At 40.6% G+C, this 14059-nt stretch overlaps 1 protein-coding gene across 1 annotated transcript; it reads right to left on the bottom strand.

Moving 5' to 3' along the window:
• Nucleotides 1-1149: 1149 nt before the first annotated feature.
• slc22a16 (solute carrier family 22 member 16) lies at nt 1150-14059 on the bottom strand. Its single transcript, XM_046061152.1, has 8 exons — nt 13940-14059; nt 12901-13374; nt 10901-11018; nt 7820-8372; nt 6460-6587; nt 3736-3845; nt 2952-3051; nt 1150-2788 (listed from the first exon to the last, which is right to left on the bottom strand). The coding sequence occupies exons 1-8, from the start codon at nt 13981-13983 to the stop codon at nt 2594-2596; spliced, it is 1722 nt and encodes a 573-aa protein (XP_045917108.1). The 5' UTR covers nt 13984-14059; the 3' UTR covers nt 1150-2593.

Raw genomic sequence — 14059 nt, 5'->3', positions numbered from 1 at the left:
GAGACAAGACGAGACAAGACGAGACAAGCAAGGCTGGTTACAGGCAGAGAGTACACACACGACAGACTGGGGAGTAACATGAACAATGACCGGACAAGGACAAGACAGAAACACCAGGTATATATACACAGGGACTAACGAGCAGGGCGGGAGCAACACAGGTGACAGACATGAGACTAACGAGGCAGAGAGAGAGCAGAGGAAAACAGAGAGACTAGACATGACAAGCAGACTATATAACAGATACTGGACACTAGACAGGACAGAACCCAAAACTCAACATACCAAGGCAGATACTAAACTCAAAAGTAAACACAAAGGATGGCCAACCGGCAGAGCGTGACAGGTTGGAAATTTCATTATCTGAAATAAAAATTAACAAACGTTAAAGTTCAACCACATTCAGTTCGATGTAACTCCCAGTCATGACCAGCAAATGGTGTCCTCTTTCAACTTTTGTTTTAACACTTCACTTGAATAAAAAAAAAAAATACAGTTTGGAGTCTGAGATAATATTCTGATGATACTGAATCCCAGTGTATACTGTTTTTTGTAGTTCTAAAACATCTCTTTAAACCCTTGATAAAAATGTAATAATGATGGGGCAGCTGAAAAATATCTGAACGTGTGTGTGCGCGCATATGTTGGTAGAGTCTATTCAAGTCTACAGCTCATTTTGGTTCCCACTGTGAGAGAATGGGAATCCCTGACACAATCTTCACTCCATGGTGTCCAATAATATCCCCACACTATTTGGGTCATCTGTATCATGACAGAACTGGATGTTCACCATAGCAGCCTGGCTGTAAAGGTTCAAGTAAAGTGCATAACTTTAGCTTTTCCATCTGCACAAACCCAAACACACACACACAGTTACACCGGTCATGCATCTGCAGAGCTTTCTGCTCCAAAGCTGAACAGAGAGGGTTTGTTCATATGCTGGGTGGTACACGGGGAGGTGGCGTTACAGCAGTAAGGGACCTCCTCTCCATTGGCGAATAGGAAGCTGTTTGTGTTGGTGGGCTGTTCCCAGACCTGCTCTATATTCCCCGTATGGCAAAAATAGATTCCCTACTTTTCCAGCACCAGGTTGAACCCCTTCAGTTTGACAGAGAGAGAGAGAAAGAGAGAGCGAGACGAAGACGGACAGAGTTTGTTACTTGCAACACTGCTCATTTATTAAATGTTTCTCAGTATCACTGTAGAACTACAGTTTTTACAGCAGGTACATGTGTCCAACCTCACTCTTACTTATTCTTTCCATAATAAAATAAAACCAATGAAACAATTCATACCTAAAAATCATACTACTGATTGTAAAACTTTTCAGAATTGAATACTGAACCTGAGTACTTTGATCACCTAGTGCTCAAATGTCATCGCTGTAAGGATACCAGTTGATTGTCATGATTTTTTAGTTGTTCTTCAGATTAAAGATATGAAAAAAACATGCTAGTATACACATATTGTAAAGCAGGTGAATCTCCACACTGTTGTGGTTTATTTTTGGTCCAAACATCCGGATCTCACATCTTGACACATCTAGATTACTCTATATACATTTCCTTCAGTATGTCCGGCTGTGCATTGCATACACAGAATAAGCATACTGAAATTTGGACACAAACTATTGTTCGGACTAACACAGAAGCGCGCACACTCACATTAAATAACAAAGTTAAAGCTAAGCAATACCATCTTAAACAGGATGAATACTGTTTAACTAAGTGAAAAAGTAAAAGGTATTAGGATAATTTTACAGTGATATCCAAAAGCGGATGCCCTGAGATAAAAAAAAAAAGTTAAAAATAATAAAAGGGTGACTTTAAAAATGGCACTTCTTTGTTATTAGAATAAAACATTCTATTGTTTTGATCATGGTGTTGCTTTGTGTGCTTAACATTGCATCTGTATGCATAACTGAACCAATTTGAAAGAAAACAAAGGCAAGCAGTCATCCAGTTTACAGACATTGTAAACATCACATTTTGTGGTTTAACTCTGACCTGCTGTGTATGCTGAAGTTTTCCTGTGCATAGGAGGTATTCTTACTGATATTTCTAGTGTGCTGCCTTTGGTTTTTACCTCGAAATAAAGCTGTTTGGATAATTTGGCTGTTGGCTGTCAGACTTTGTTGGTAGCTATATCTCTGTGCTCCCAAATCTCAGCAATTACTTTGACAACAAAGTTATTATTTCTCTTGGTTACAAGATGTCATTAAGTGAAAATAATCCTTTAATATACTTTGTATTTCCTTGGTCATGGGCGCACACACACACCACAGACACAAACACACACGCTTTTCTAGTTCATTGATATCATGGATTGCACTGCATCAGTGACTGCTACATTACTCAGATCTCTATGAATGCAGGAGGGTTTGTTTAATGTCTCCTGTAAAGGACCTTTGTAGTAATCAATCATTGGTCACTTTGAAGAACAAAATGTCAGTGATTTTTTTCATAAACAATCCAATAAATCAATGATGATTCTTTCAGTTTATGGCAGCCATCACCTCCTCTCTTTTCCTTCATTTCCCCCCCAAAGCTTCTCCCTGTGCATCTGTCTCGCTGGTTTTCCAGCAGTGTACAACTCAGACCTTGGCTTCATGTTGATTCATCTTCAACCCATCCTCAGCATCTTTATTGCCCAGGTCTGAGTTCATCTCACTGGGCTTACGTCCCAGAGCTTCGGCCTCTTCCAAGGTGGTTGTTAGAGGTCTGCCCAGTGTCTCAGGCAACAAAAATGTCAGCACTCCAATAATGAATGCCAGGATTCCCACAATGAGCTACACAAGGGTCATGATGAATAAAGGAAAAAATGAATTAGTTAAGATTTGTTTTGTTGCCAGGATACCCATGTAGATAAACTATGACAAATGGGAATAGCGTGCGAAGATGACAGAATGGACAATGTCATAACAGGTAGTTATCAGAAGGGAACATGTATACCTGAGGTAGGTAGACCCAGACATCCGCCAGGTACACACAGAAGGGCGCCACCACACTGCCAACACGGCACATCATACTACCACTACCCACCGCCAGAGACCTGGAGGGAGATCACACAAGATCAGCAACATTAGAGGAGATTCTGTGATGTCAGAGTACAGGCATGGTGAGGCCTACCACCACCAATATAAAACATGAATCAATTACTGTAAACTCTCTAAAAAGCAACATTACTTCATGATCAAAATATGTATCATCTGCAGCTGTGCACAAAACACTGTACTAACCAACCAATAGTACAAGCATTGCTTCTTGACTTTTCTGTTTTTTTTCAAATATTTTTGACGTGAAATACACTGAACTGGCAGATTTAATGCGCCCATAATGATATTCCGTGGAAAGGGGTCGATCTGCAAAAACACAACACAATGAGATAAAAAGTGTACATGCAAGAGGGCTGTGAAGAATGGAAACAAAAATGTGTTTTAAAAAGATCTAATTATGCTGTTGTCTCTTTGGGTTTAAATTAGCTTATTTATATTAAAGCTTTGGGAAACAAGCTAGCTATTCTTCACATTCAAAATCTATGTACAGACTACTGTTTGTTAAAACAGAATTCTAAAAAATATTGGAGGCCAAATGAGAAGTTTTTTCATTTGGGGTTGTGTATGAGTTGAACTCACTGATAAATTGAAGATTCAGATTTATCTAAAAAGACAAATTGATTCTAGTGGATATATACTGTTTCCAGGAGCTGTGTGCGTTTTGTTTAGTTTGTTCTTACCTGATGATGGTTGGGTAAAGCTCACAGGTGTACAGGTAGATGAGACCAAAGGCAATGGCAATGGCAAACTTCCCTGTCATAGAGAGAGCGATGGCCAATGACTCGTTGTCCTGTGGAAAGAGGGGAGGAGGAGAAAGAAGGTATCGGAAAGTTAGAGACAAGAACGTCCTATGTTTATACCATGTATACCAGTAAAAGTAATTAGCTTGCTCTTTTGCTCATCATCTTGTTCTGAAGTCTGTGCATCACTGTGGGAACTTTTTGCTCTGTAAATGATACTACAGCTGATCATACATAAAAACACTTGACCTTCAGACTCTTCAGACCACTGACTCCATTAGCTTTAAACAACAACACAGACTCTTACTGCACCCCATGTATGCATGAACTCAATATGAGTGAACTGATATAATTCCATTCTATCCAAGTGATCTAATAAACTGAACTGCTCCCTCAGTCACTCTACCGGTAATTTACTTCATTTTTTCATTCATTTACATTGTGAAATGGAAACAACTTAAACAAAACTATTTTTATGCATTTATACTGTATGTGAGCATATGTATGTTTGTTAAAAAAAGAAATTATTCAAAGACACTGTAGATATAGATACTATACTGATTTTACATAACTGTATGTGGACATTAAATGGAATGTGGTGTTATGTATTGCTACATGTATTTCATATTTCTGTATGTGAGTATTTCATCTGTGTGAACAGTATAGCTAGACTGAAGTCCTGCAGGGCCTGTAATACACCATATACTGTACACTTTTTGAATGGGACAGTGTGTGTGAATGTAGTGTACTACATGCAAAAAATGTTCTTGCAAAGTGAACTATGATCTCAAACTACAAACACCTGGTGAACTATAATCCTGTCTGTTGCAATGACGCAACAGACACAGACAACAAAACATGACCAGGACTGAAAACACTAAAGATACAAAGAGAGGAGAGGGGGTTGTCTGAGGCTATCCCAACCAAATACGCCATTTTTGAACTGTTGGCCTGAATCCAACAGTCTTTATTTTTGGCTGTACTGAGCTTAGGAATTAACACGTTCTTTTATCTTTTAACTAAATTATCTAACATCTTTGGTGCAGTCTGTGCCATGGTGTGTTTGCATGGTACTAGCAGTGTGTAATGTATGCAGTCACATGTGAATACACAACACACAAGGCTGCTGGCATGGAAACCACCTCATGTCCTCTCTGAATCTGAACACTGGTAATTTTATTTCTATTACAAGTAGACAGTGGTGGCGGGAGTTATTTTCCACTGGTTGTATTTGCCAATTTTGTCATTTACAACAAAATATAAGGGTAAGTATAGCCACTGAAATTAGTATAAATGTTAGGCTTGAGACGGCCATTACTGTAACTCCCTCACTAATACAGTACAGTGTAGCTAAGTAGACAAACACAGCATTCAAAAGCAAGAGCAATCAGAGTAGTCATGATAAAAAAGGGAGACTGTTACCAGTACTTTGAGACAGAATGAGGTTTTAACTGTAAGGGTTGCATCAGAAATGCATCATGAAACTTGCTTAACAAGTATAGATAGAAACTCCAGAACAGAACTGAAGAGCACATTATGCAAAGATCTGGTAAACGATCTATCTATCGGAAAACTGACAGCATAAGAATTTGAGTAAAATACTCTAAACCGTGATCAATTAGCGGACAAACTAATGTACAAAGTAACTATCAGGGGATTGTCAAGCTAGCTGGACATAGCTGCTTGTGAACTGGTCTGACTGGATAAAGGTCATGTATTCTACTTAGTCATTAAAGTACCTAGTTCTGTTAGAGACTATGGTATGTTTGCCAAAGTAAGATTTGTCCATACAGTTTACCAAAGAAAGTTACATGCAGTCTGGTATGTGGGAGTGTATTTAAGCCTGCAGATGGGGTTTCATTACATTGTGTCTTCCTGCAGAAGTTACTGCAATGACACAAACAGAGAGAGGAAAAAGGAAAAATATAGATAGGTGGACAATTCGTTGCTCTCTCCTCTGGCTTTTTCAGCTCACGTTTGTTGACCGCTCTCTTCAGAATGTCTTTCAATGTCAAAGGTCACATTTACTTGGATATTACGCACCAGCTGTTTGTCAGCCCAACCATGTCGGTGCTAATTTGGGTCAGAGCTCAGGACACACACTGGGAACGGCATGTGTCGTATATCAGGTCTCAACAGAAACACTGGTCCAGTGGCCGGGGGCAATGTCAGGACAGTAAACTCAAGAGCTAACAGAGTGCAGAAAATACTTTAAAAATAGCCCTATATTACAGTAAGCGTATCTCTGACTCCGCAAAACTAACAGTTAACATCTTGTTGACATTGTCATGTGTAGTGCCCCAAATGCAGTTAGAAATCAGAATTTGAAGGACATTTAACATTTAATGATGAGTGTGAGAACAGGATAAAGTAAGAACATTCCTTGAAGGATAATTTGCCGGCATTGAACATGACAAAAGGATTTGTGTGGCATCTGGACAATTCTTAAATTTAGGGTCAAATAAGGATAAATAATAGAATTCTTGCTATAAACTTGAATTGTGTGGTTCATATTTATGATTTTTGTTATGGGGCCACTAAAGATTGTATTGGAGTCAGTAGAAATAATAAAAAATAAATATATTAGATTATTATTATATACCAGCACTAAAATTAAACATATACACAGTGTCTCTCTCTCACGCACACACTTTCAGTACATACAGCAGGTACCACAATGATGAGCATACAAGCGACCCCGGCCAGGAGCAGAGCCGGGGCACATGTCTTCTTCCTGCCAATCCGGTCCATTGCAAAACAGCCAACCAAATAAGAGGGGATCTCCACTGCACCTGAAAACAGCCAATCACAGCAGCTCTTGGTCAGAGGTTTTCGGGACACTGACACACTGACACAGAGACCTAAATAACATGTTGGTGAAGCTCAGTCTCCCAAATGTGCTCCATAGTATATCTCCAAATTAGATAAGTGGGGATTTTAAATGTTCCTACTGGACATTAAAAGGAAGCTCATTAAATCAGCCTTGTTGTTAAGTATAAAGAGGGGGGAAAGTAAGTAAAGTTGTCACCACCCCTCCGTCCTGAACCTCATCTAGTGACATTCTGGTATGTTTGTGAGTGTGTGTTATTTTTGATTCTTCTTCCTTTGTTGTGTGTGGAGTGATTGGTGTGTTTTGGTTTTGTTCATATGTTTGTGTTCTCTTTCTCTCTCCTTCTCCTGTCTGTCTCTCCACTGGACTTGTCAAAGGTGTATGGTACTGGTCTCCTGATTCGTTCAACAAACTGTTTGCAACTTACTGTCAGTCTCAGTCTGCTTTTCAATTCCAGTCCAAATATCCTGACAATTATTTAATGTGAATACTCGTGTCATCTGCTGAATTAATAAAATGTAATTCCCAGACCAAACCTAGAATTTAATTGGAACATTTATCCAAACACCATTACATGAGCAGTACATCAGTTCCTGTCTTGTTTAACAAAAATGTTTATTACAGTACAAAGGTTATTTTCTTTATTAGATGAACCACAGGGAAAATATTTAGCTTGCAAATGGAGGGATGTAGATTTTCCTAATTGCTCACAGGTTTATTTTACCCACTGCGTTACCAAAAACAGCCAAACTGGAGAACCAAAATGATCTCATTGCCTTCCTAATGGCATATTATTCTCCCAATACAACCCTAGATGAACATAATATTTTACAGAATACAGAACAGCACATTGCAAACAGACTGGAGAGTTAAGCTGACTCCTGCTCAACTTGGTTAACGACTACGCTGGACTAAGCTAAGAGGCCCATTTGTTTACAAGGGAAGAGGTGGATCTGTTAAACAAGTTACCTGAAACAAATTCCAGCCTCATGGTACACACACAATAAAACAGACAAAAACCCACTCTGCATTTAAAACAAAAGCTAATAAAAATAAGCTGCCTAATCCATCTACAAACACAAATATACCTACAATTGGATGACCTAAGCAGAAAATTATTGTATAGATTTGCAATGTCGTTACCACTTTTTTCCTCCTTCATTCATGCACCTTCACACTCACTCTAAAACTTACCAGCAAGGAAGAGGTTAATGTACTGGTTTCCTCCAAGGTTGACTGAGCCTAAAGAGAAAACGTAGTAGCCCAGGCTGCCGATGAACCAGATGGCCCACACTGTGCACGTACGTCCCGCCATCCTCCAGCTGCCAAACAGATCCAGGATGGACAGCTTCTTTTCGGACTGCAATAGCTGCTCCTCTCCCTCCTCCAGCAGAACTCTGCCATTATCCTTTGGCTCCAGGAGGTCCTCCACTTTAAGCCTGTACTTAAGGCCATTGAAGCGGGCCATTGCATCCAGCAGGATCTGAGTATCCTTGTAACGGCCCTTGGCCATCAAATAAAAGGGTGTCTCGGGGAACTTCCAACAGAAGAACAGGAAGGGCGACGTGCACATGGAGAGGATGATCTGGTAGATCCACCAGACCCGCACCAGGTAACCAGTCAGAGCCACGATCATGACGCCGACAGCAAAGGCTGCGTGCACATGCATAGAGGTCCATGTGCGTACCTTGATGCCAGTAAACTCTGTGACATAGACAAACACCACTACAAGGTAGCCGCTGGACACCTGCCAAAAGCAAAGATGGGACAAAGAACACGGATAAAAGGAGGAAAGGGAAAGAAGGATTGAAAGATGAAAAGGGGGAGGAAAGAGAGAAGGTACAGGAATGCTCTGTTGATATATTGACTCCTGAAGTAGGAACATTGTAATGGTAATTTGCTAAAAACATAAAAACATTTTAATATACATGTTTGCAAAATAAAGTTGACAATGAACTGTTGAACTGCATTTATCAAACCTTTGTGTGTTGTGGTGGCAGCCCGGCTGACGGTGAGTATCCTGGTTTTTTCTCCTTTTTATCAGGTTTTCTGTTCTCTGCCTGCCTCCCTGTGTTTTCTCCCCTGTGTGCTCTCTCTCTCTGCTCCTTAACCCCGCCAACTACCCGCACCTGCATCTCATCAGCCACCTCGTCAGCCTGCCACACCTGCCAGTAATCACCTCATGACTGCCTGTATTTCAACCCCGGTTCTCCACACCATCCTCGCTTGATCGTCGTTGCTCCATACCCGGTGCCACTTCCGTGTTCAGGCTGTCATGTTTCTTGTTATTCCACATTTTCCTTGTGTCTTGTCGCTGCCATCCCTAACCCTGTCTCTCTATCTATTTCCCTCCCAGGTACACTCACCCTCGTCCTCCGTTCAGTCGGCTGGGCTCATCCACCGGCCCTCTCCTCCTCGGACCTCCCCCACGGTGTCCTCCCTGTCCTCCCACCGTTCCTCGCTACCTCGGCCCCAGTGTTCCCCAGCTCCCTGGCCCCCAGGCTCCTTGGTTCCCCGTGCCTGTGTTTCCCCGACGTCCTCCTCTCCCTCCACTCCAGTCCCTCTCACCCTTTTTCCCCTCAATAAACCTCCTTCCCTCAGAGTGCTGCATTTAGGTCCTCTCTGTCCACACACCACACGACCTCGTAACATTGTGTCTGTATTGTTACCACAGACCGCGCAGTGTTTAGTTGTTACATTTATCAGGATTTTAAAATTGCTTGTCCTTCCTTTAGGCCACATATTAAACACTTGTTACTTTACTATACAGCTGCCACTGTGGCCAAAACAGGCAACTATAGAATAAAGTGAAATGCTAGTGTAAGAGTAGCGCATTTATAAGAATTATAATCATAAAATCAGCTAAAAAGTTACATAACTATGTTAAAGTTTACAACCATTAGCCACCATAAGCTGCTGGTTAGACCGTAGCAGCAAATTTCCTGAGTATTGAACTGAGCAAGGGAGAATTTTATGACTGATTAATTCTTGATGAACGAAAGTGAAAAACTATATCCTTTCCTCTTTTAAACAATTGTCAGATCATCTCTATGCCATTTGCATGCATATACAGTACCCCTAAGAAAGAAATTTATAATTATACATTGATCTGCAACTCACAGGTAAACATGTGGTGAGATTTCACTGTAATACATATGGCAGTAACCAGGTTAGTAAGTCTGGCTGTGCAGTATGAGCCTATCCTATCTGGTAGTCTGATTCTATGCGAAAAACAACAGCTGTAGCTGAGATGGACTGGGGGATGGTAGAAGACGGAGAGGAGTGAAACAGTGGACAGACTGTAGAGGCTCTTTCAGCACAACTGCTGCTATGTGGACCATATTGACTCCCTTCCCTTGTCTTGTAAACATGGTTTTTATACACATATTATGCATTACTCTGTACATAAAAACACAAATATGCATACTCATAAAGACACAAAGACACACTAAAGACTGTTACTTTACCTGCTATACTGCTGTTTAACTCCCAAATTCCTTATCAGTCACTACATTCAACATGTTGGTCTGGGAATTTCAGTTTCTTTGACTGTTGCACCAACTGACCTTTACCAGCATGGGACCTAATTCTATTTGTAAGACGTAATCAACATTTTTAGGTATTTACCTAAGATAAATGTCATATTTATATATACATAGATATCTATGCTTCGACATGCAGAAAAATAGATCCTACCCTTAATATTTCTATAAATTGACATTAAGCAATCGTGTGCTAATTTTGTTAATGTGTATCATTCCCTTGTTTGATATGAATGTGCATGGTATTTACTAAGTAAATACTTTGAAACTAACACAACCTAAATATAAAAATCTTACTCCCAGTACAGAAGAGGGCAGAAATAAAGTATGATTTATATTTATGTTCTTATTATACACAGCTCGAGCTAAAATCTTACTTTTGTTTGGCTAAGAGATTGTTTTGTACAGAACCTGAAGACGCATGCTTGTTTACGTGCAGAAAGTGGAAGGTAAACACCTTTCTTGTCCCATTCTGGCTTCTGTAAAAGTCCAGAATACAAGTCTTAAAACAGACTTTTCAAAATGATTGAAATTAGTGTTTCTTTAAATCTGTGCCAGATGCTCTTTCAGACTGGTGGATTACCAACTAAGTACCAACTAACTTTCCTACTTTCTTTTGGTATACTATCTCTGAAAATAATTTCATTCCACATCATCAGTTTGTCATTTCCCCAATTGCACTAACCATGGCATGCAAGAACAACCACATACAACATAGACACAATGCACATACCATGGCAAGGAGGAAGCGGAGCACTACAAAGAAGTAGTAGTTTCCAGAGAACGCTACAGACACCCCAAGTCCAAACTGACAGAGGCTGGTGAACATCAGAATCCTCACACGACCAAGTCTGGAGGAGAGAGAATCCCATGCAGTTAGAGAAAGAGAAACAGGGTGTGAGAGAGTGATTACGAGAAAGACAGACAGAGCTAATGTATTCAGGCAAGCAATGCACTAAATAAAGGATCATTCAATTAACTATTAGATTCCAGTTGTCTTCGGACTTTCAGTTTATGCAGTTCAGGAAGCAAGGTATCACTAGACTAACATTATGATGTGGGCATTGCATGGCACATGTTACATATTTGAAGTTGTAGACCCAAAAAGTTGTCAATGAAGATTCTTAGCCATCACCATCAAAGGTGAGTTAAATTCAAAGGCAACTAGACTTGTTTGAAGATACCTGAAAACGTTTCTCTCATCCAAGAGGCTTCTTCAGTTCTGACTGACTGGCAGGATATCTCAGCAAAGAAGCCATTTCCACTATTAGAGAAACCATCTTTCAAACGTGTAAATAAAAGTTTTCTTTTATTGGAAATCATAAATTGTATGTTTGGTAGCTAAATATTTTTTGGGTTTTTTTGTTGTTGTTTTTTGTTATTTTGAATGTATGCTTATTTTAAATTGTTTTTGTTTTTTAACATGTTTGAAATAAATATATCAATCAATCAATCAATCTCTCAACAGGGGAGGAGGTCTGTGACACCACTTATCCCCCACTTACAGTGCTGTCCTTTCATCCCTTCCCAGGAGATTGAACTGACGCTTACATTTGGCCTCACATGACAATGCCAATCGTCGTTCAGACTTGCCCTCAGGTGACTCCAACAACCATAATGACTGTTGTTACAACAGTCAAGAGCACTGATGAACCAGGTGGGAACCATCACCTTGATAACAACCCAACCAAAATTAAATGAAGTGAAGAAGCCTCTTTGATGAGAGGTGAAATGTCTGCAAGGATCTTCAACGACTGATTTTAACCCACCTTGGAGGGCAGACCCTTAAACCTGCTGTTTAAGCCACTGTGGCTCTGCTTTAAAATGTTAGCTGTGATGTTAGCAACTCTTTGTAGTAAAGTAATACAACTAATTTTCTGTGGCTCAAGCTAAGCTAATTATATCACACCTATATTCTCGAGTTCTCTGTTGAGAGTACAATATAAACATGGGATTGCACTTTGCCCTCAACATGAAAGAATTGCTCCACAATAACCCCTTTGCCTGCTCAAGCAAAACTTTGCCTCACAATGTGAGCAATAGGGTCTAAGGAATAGGGAATAAGACTTTGACAATGACCAGCACATAAAATCATGGTATAATATGGTGAATAAGACCATGGATAAAAAGCATAAGACAACATACAGTTTGATGATAATGATTTACTCATTATAACCACTGCCATCAGCATTTAATCATTTTCGTCTCTATCTTAACTCTGTTACTGGGATCCATTTTATAAAATAGGTTGGGCAGACATCTAAGCAAGTGTACCCTGAACTCTGACTTTATCAGACTTAAGTCTGTGGCTGCTTTTCCTGCATCCCTCCCTCCTCCCATTCTTTCATCCCTCAATCCACCACCCCTACCTCACTCACATTATCCTTTTTCCACATGCTTTATGTCTCCATGCTTATGGGGCAACACAGTCACTGGCTCACTGAGCAGGACAGAGAATATTCATCATTCATCATGTGAAATGTTGAGGCAGAAGTGTAACAATGCCTCCTGAAGTTATGATTACCTGTAAAAAGGATTGTAAAGGCTGGCTCTCATAGCCACTGTCTATACTAATTGAATTTATGCTCTTTTTCCATATACATGTGAAAATAACTTCCTTATATGGTGAAACTGTACTCCACATGCCTTACAGAATTTACCTCTCCTGTGTGAATTCTCACTTTGCAAGCAAGAACCCTCCCCTTCCTCCTCCATTTTGCAGCCCCTGCTTACCTGTCAGCGATGTCCCCAAACACCAGCGCCCCAACCAGCACCCCCAGCATGAAGGTGGGCTGGCACAGCTTGGCCAGCCACTCTCTCTCACACACCAAGTTCCAGTCTGTCACAATGCTTTGTTGGACTTCAGTGTGGTCGTAAGCAAAGTTCCCATCGCAGGCTCTCAATGTTTTGTTGCCATCAAAGTCGTATGTAAAGTGTCTTGGGTTGATGCGCAGGGCGCAGCGGCACCGGCTGAGCTCCCACTGCTCTCCTTCAGCTGTCCTCACCACCAAGGGCCCCCTCCCCCACTTGAAAACCGGCAGGATGTCTTCCAGGCTAGACCCCGTCAGGTTCCCGTATAGGACATCGGTGATGTTTGGCACACTGCACACAAAGTTTGGCGTCTCCACTAAGAAGACAGAGGCCAGGTAGTGGATCCCACAGGCTATGGCCTGGAAGACTGCTGCAAAATAGAGACATGCCTGAAATCTGGAGAGACAGAAAATGCGTTAAAACCTTTGCTGACACATAAGAGCTGAAGAAGAGGTGAGCTTTTTGGCGCCAATCCCTAGGTCTCCTATTTAACATATAACTGCAAAAAGGTCACCTTAACAGGTCATCCTTTAATGAATCTTAAAATCCTATTTGTGCTACTGTATTGTAGAAAATTCAGGGAAATTTGAGGAACATTAGACTGTGCTGCGGACAAGTGATTAAGATTAATCATGCACAAAAACAACTGGAATATAGTTCAAAGAAAGGACACAAAAGTTCCTCTGAGTGAAGATTCCTTCTTCAGTAAGCATTGTGATGCGATAGAAAAGATGTAAAAGTATCCAAAAGCACTGTGCACAAGTTATCAAATGATGGGATGAGCTCTCTTGGTTTTTCTTAAAATCAATTTTAACATGTAATAAAAAGTTAGGCTACATACTGTTCCAAAACTACCCAACAGGCTGCTAATGATACCACAAAAATACCCGAAATCATTCACAGAGCAAAGGAAATATGTCGATTTAGTGAGACTGGAGAAAGGCACAAATGCTTTTGGTACCTTTTGAAATGTCCAAGCTCGGCAAATATTCTCTCTACTGTCATTTTCTGACCGTGCGTTTGTGCGTCTCTCTCCCCGCAGCGGATCCCGAGCGCTCCAACACCAAATAATAAACTGCGA

This window comes from Micropterus dolomieu, linkage group LG10 (genome assembly GCF_021292245.1).
Source record: "Micropterus dolomieu isolate WLL.071019.BEF.003 ecotype Adirondacks linkage group LG10, ASM2129224v1, whole genome shotgun sequence".
Taxonomy (NCBI): domain Eukaryota; kingdom Metazoa; phylum Chordata; class Actinopteri; order Centrarchiformes; family Centrarchidae; genus Micropterus; species Micropterus dolomieu.
Note: the sequence above shows the minus strand (reverse complement) of the source record. Positions and strands in the feature narration are given on the sequence as shown.